General features: G+C 34.3%; 1 protein-coding gene across 1 annotated transcript in view; it reads left to right on the forward strand.

The window, feature by feature from the left end:
- Nucleotides 1-4,394, forward strand: part of LOC106467524 (nucleolysin TIAR-like) — a 148,473-nt gene that overhangs the window by 120,935 nt on the left and 23,144 nt on the right. The window contains exon 5 of the mRNA XM_013927888.2: nt 3,403-3,460. Coding sequence (XP_013783342.2) covers nt 3,403-3,460 — 58 coding nt within the window. The remainder of the gene's footprint in view (nt 1-3,402; nt 3,461-4,394) is intronic.

Here is a 4,394-nt window from a genome sequence, read left to right on the forward strand (position 1 = left end):
TATATATATATATATATGTTTACCATGTCTTGGAGGCCACTGAAGTTGTGAGACAATACACAAATCTTGTCCCTATGTTTCTTTGTCTATATATGTTTACCATGTTTGGAGGCCACTGAAGTTGTGAGACAATACACAAGTCTTGTCCCTATGTTTCGTTGTCTATATATGTTTACCATGTTTGGAGGCCACTGAAGTTGTGAGACAATACACAAGTCTTGTCCCTATGTTTCGTTGTCTATATATGTTTACCATGTTTGGAGGCTATATTTTTGGTCCACGGCAGTTGTGCTTGCCATCCATTCTTATATACCAGTGTAGTTCAGTAGAGCATAAAGATTTTTCTGGAAAATTGTCTTGCTTGGAATTAGGAAATATTTCATGTGAGCTATAGAGGGCCTGTGCAGCATTAAATAAAAATTAAAACAATTATTTCGTGAAATGAAAAATGTAACGTTTTTTTTTTGTTGTTGTTTTTTTAATGTAAAGTTTTTAGTTATATCGTGTGTGTAGTTAATAGCTTTGCAGAGAAGAGGGTTCTGTGGAAATGTTTATCGAAGCATGATTACTGCTCTGTCTTCAACTAATTATTAGCGGATCTCTGACGTCAGATGTTATCATAAGCGTTTGTTCAACATTGATCGTAGAATGTTCCATCATTTTTCTTCATCGCCGTACTGGTAATCTCTGCTACTTTAGAAACCTATTATGTTTTAAACAAGTAGAACAGTGTTTCTGAAAGGACGTTTTACTGCACATTCCTCTTTTATTATGGCAAGATTTTCATTTTGTACCCAGATTGGTACGGAAAACCACGCCCTTAGGAAATAAACCTAACTGGTTTGTAATTATAACTGAACCGGGTAAATCGATAACTCGTTCTGAGATTTGTCTGGTAACGAATTACATGATATTTGGTTCGTTACTTCTTTCCTGAAGTATTTAAAGATGATCAAGGATCATGAGTTGGGAGAAATTTCTAAAAATCAAAGACCTGGCCACTATGTTTATTACAAAGAATCTTACTGGTTGAAAAGATAGTAGACCTGGCCACTATGTTTATTACAGAGAATCTTACTGGTTGAAAAGATAGTAGACCTGGCCACTATGTTTATTACAGAGAATCTTACTGGTTGAAAAGATAGTAGACCTGGCCACTATGTTTATTACAGAGAATCTTACTGGTTGAAAAGATAGTAGACCTGGCCACTATGTTTATTACAGAGAATCTTACTGGTTGAAAAGATAGTAGACCTGGCCACTATGTTTATTACAGAGAATCTTATTGGTTGAAAAGATCGTTCGAAGTAGATTTGTGTTCCATGTAAATAATGTTTATTTATTTCTAAAGTTATTTAATGTGTAGATAATATAAACAAACAAGCAAGGTTTGCGTAACAAAAGTGCTGAGGTTTCGGTGATTTTATGTAGTTTTAGAGTTTCGATATGATTTTTAGTATCACCCATGCATACATCTTTCTATAGTGTACGATTGTATTGTATATATACACATCCTTGTATAGTGTAAAATTGTATCGTGTGTATACATCTTTGTATAGTGTAAAGTTGTATCGTGTGTATACATCTTTGTATAGTGTAAAGTTGTATCGTGTGTATACACATCTTTGTATAGTGTAAAGTTGTATCGTGTGTATACACATCTTTGTATAGTGTAAAGTTGTATCGTGTGTATACATCTTTGTATGGTGTACGATTGTATTGTATATATACACATCCTTGTATAGTGTAAAGTTGTATCGTGTGTATACATCTTTGTATGGTGTACAGTTGTATTGTGTATATACGTCTTTGTATGGTGTCCAGTTGTATTGTATATAAACATAGTAAAATATGATAATATAAAAATAGCTTACGATTCCGGTATAGTCGATCATCTACTTGTATTCATGAGTGGACGCTGTAGCCATAGCAACACTCATTTGAATCTCCTATTAACTTACGGTATCAAGCTTTGGATTCCTGATGAGGGGTGATGTACCACGACATCGTGCTAGCATATAAACTGGGCAATATTATGCAGCTGTAGCTAACATTTAAAGCAGTGTAAGAGGAGATACATCGAATTCATTGATTCTCATTTTAAACTAATTCATCCGGGAATAATGAAGCCAGGGTTACTACCCAAATTCTAACTTTCTTCTTTGCCTAATACTGTCCGACAGACGAAAAGCCCAAAATTATTACTTGATTAGGCTGAATAGAAATGTTTATTACAGTTCCAAGCATTATCAGTTGTTTCGTGTCCGTAATTAGTCTTCTTCTGGTAAATATCCAATACTTCTTTGTTCTGGGAGAACGTGTCGCCACTGCAATCTTACACATCAGCAGAAATAGCCGATTGCAATGTCGAAGTTGTACTTGGAAGATGCTGTATTGCAGGCTATTTTCTCGTATTTAATTGTATTTGCAAAATTCTATATTACAGGCTAGTCTTTTTATGTTTAAATTATAGCTGGAAATGTTATTACAGGCTAATATTCTCAAGTTTAAATTATAGATAGAAATGATAATATTATGCAGGCTAGTTTCTCATGTTCAAACTATAGTTGGAAATGTTATATCTCGTGTTTAAATTACAGTTGGACGATGCTATATTAATGTTACGTTCTAAACTTAACGTTGTTGTCAAAATTTGAGTTGGAAGTTTATAGCTTACAAGTTTCTATCAACTTAAATAAAAAGTTTTAAAGTCAGTAGGGTGGTTACAGATAATCTGGATGCTAAATTAGTAGTTTGGGTTATCTGTTATTCTTCAACTTGTATCATTTTTTTCTCAACACGTTATCGTGTATCTCCTGCAAATAGTAATGTATTTATTCTTGTATCTCCTGCAAATAGTAATGTATTTATTCTTGTATCTCCTGCAAATAGTAATGTATTTATTCTTGTATCTCCTGCAAATAGTAATGTTTTTGTACGTATATCTCCTGCGGATAATAACGTTTTGTTCGTGTATCCCCTGCAAATAGTAATGTTTTTGTACGTATATCTCCTGCGGATAATAACGTTTTGTTCGTGTATCCCCTTCAAATAGTAATGTTTTTGTACGTATGTCTCCTGCAGATAATAACGTTTTGTTCGTGTATCCCCTGCAAATAACAATGTTTTTGTACGTATATCTCTTGCGGATAGTAACGTTTTGTTCGTGTATCCCCTGCAAATAGTAATATTTTTGTACGTATATCTCCTGCGGATAATAACGTTTTGTACGTATATCTCCTGCGGATAATAACGTTTTGTTCGTGTATCCCCTGCAAATAATAATGTTTTTGTACGTATATCTCCTGCAAATAGTAATGTTTTTGTACGTATATCTCCTGCAGATAATAACGTTTTGTTCGTGTATCCCCTGCAAATAGTAATGTTTTTGTTTCTATTTAGGAAATGAAGGTGAACTGGGCCACGTCACCAGGAAACACGCCGAAACAGGATACAAGCAGTAAGTAGCCATAACGTTATCTGTCAGTGTGCACCGTGTTGGCTGACCTTTAGATTGTTCACTGACTTGCTAAGTGAACTTTACCCTCACTTCAAACAACATAAATATTACGTAATATAGAGTCAAAACTTGTTGTAACAACTGTCGCTACCAGTGCGGGTTCTTTATACGTTATCCCCACTTTAAATAACATAGAGTATTATGTAATGTAATGGCATCTTGTGTGGGATGACGAGTAAATATATATGTTTGTAACACATTGTTTCCTGATTGTAACCGTGTGTACCATCTTGTATTGTGTGGGATGACGAGTAAATATATATGTTTGTAACACAGTGTTTCCTGATTGTAACCGTGTGTAATATTGTTTTGTGTGGGATGACGAGTAATTATATATGTTTGTAACACAGTGTTTCCTGATTGTAACGAGTAAATATATATGTTTGTAACACAGTGTTTCCTGATTGTAACCGTGTGTACCATCTTGTTTTGTGTGGGATGACGAGTAATTATATATATTTGTAACACATTGGAAACACTGTGTTACAAACATATATAATTACTCGTCATCCCACACAATACAAGATTACACACGGTTACAATCAGGAAACTTGATTGTAACCGTGTGTACCATCTTGTATTGTGTGGGATGACGAGTAATTATATATGTTTGTAACACAGTGTTTCCTGATTGTAACCGTGTGTAATCTTGTTTTGTGTGGGATGACGAGTAATTATATATGTTTGTAACACAGTGTTTCCTGATTGTAACCGTGTGTACCATCTTGTATTGTGTGGGATGACGAGTAATTATATATGTTTGTAACACAGTGTTTCCTGATTGTAACTGTGTGTACCATCTTGTATTGTGTGGGATGACGAGTAATTATATATGTTTGTAACACAGTGTTTCCTGATTGTAACTGTGTGTACC

The sequence above is a fragment of the Limulus polyphemus genome, unplaced genomic scaffold (assembly GCF_000517525.1).
Source record: "Limulus polyphemus unplaced genomic scaffold, Limulus_polyphemus-2.1.2 Scaffold2646, whole genome shotgun sequence".
NCBI lineage: Eukaryota > Metazoa > Arthropoda > Merostomata > Xiphosura > Limulidae > Limulus > Limulus polyphemus.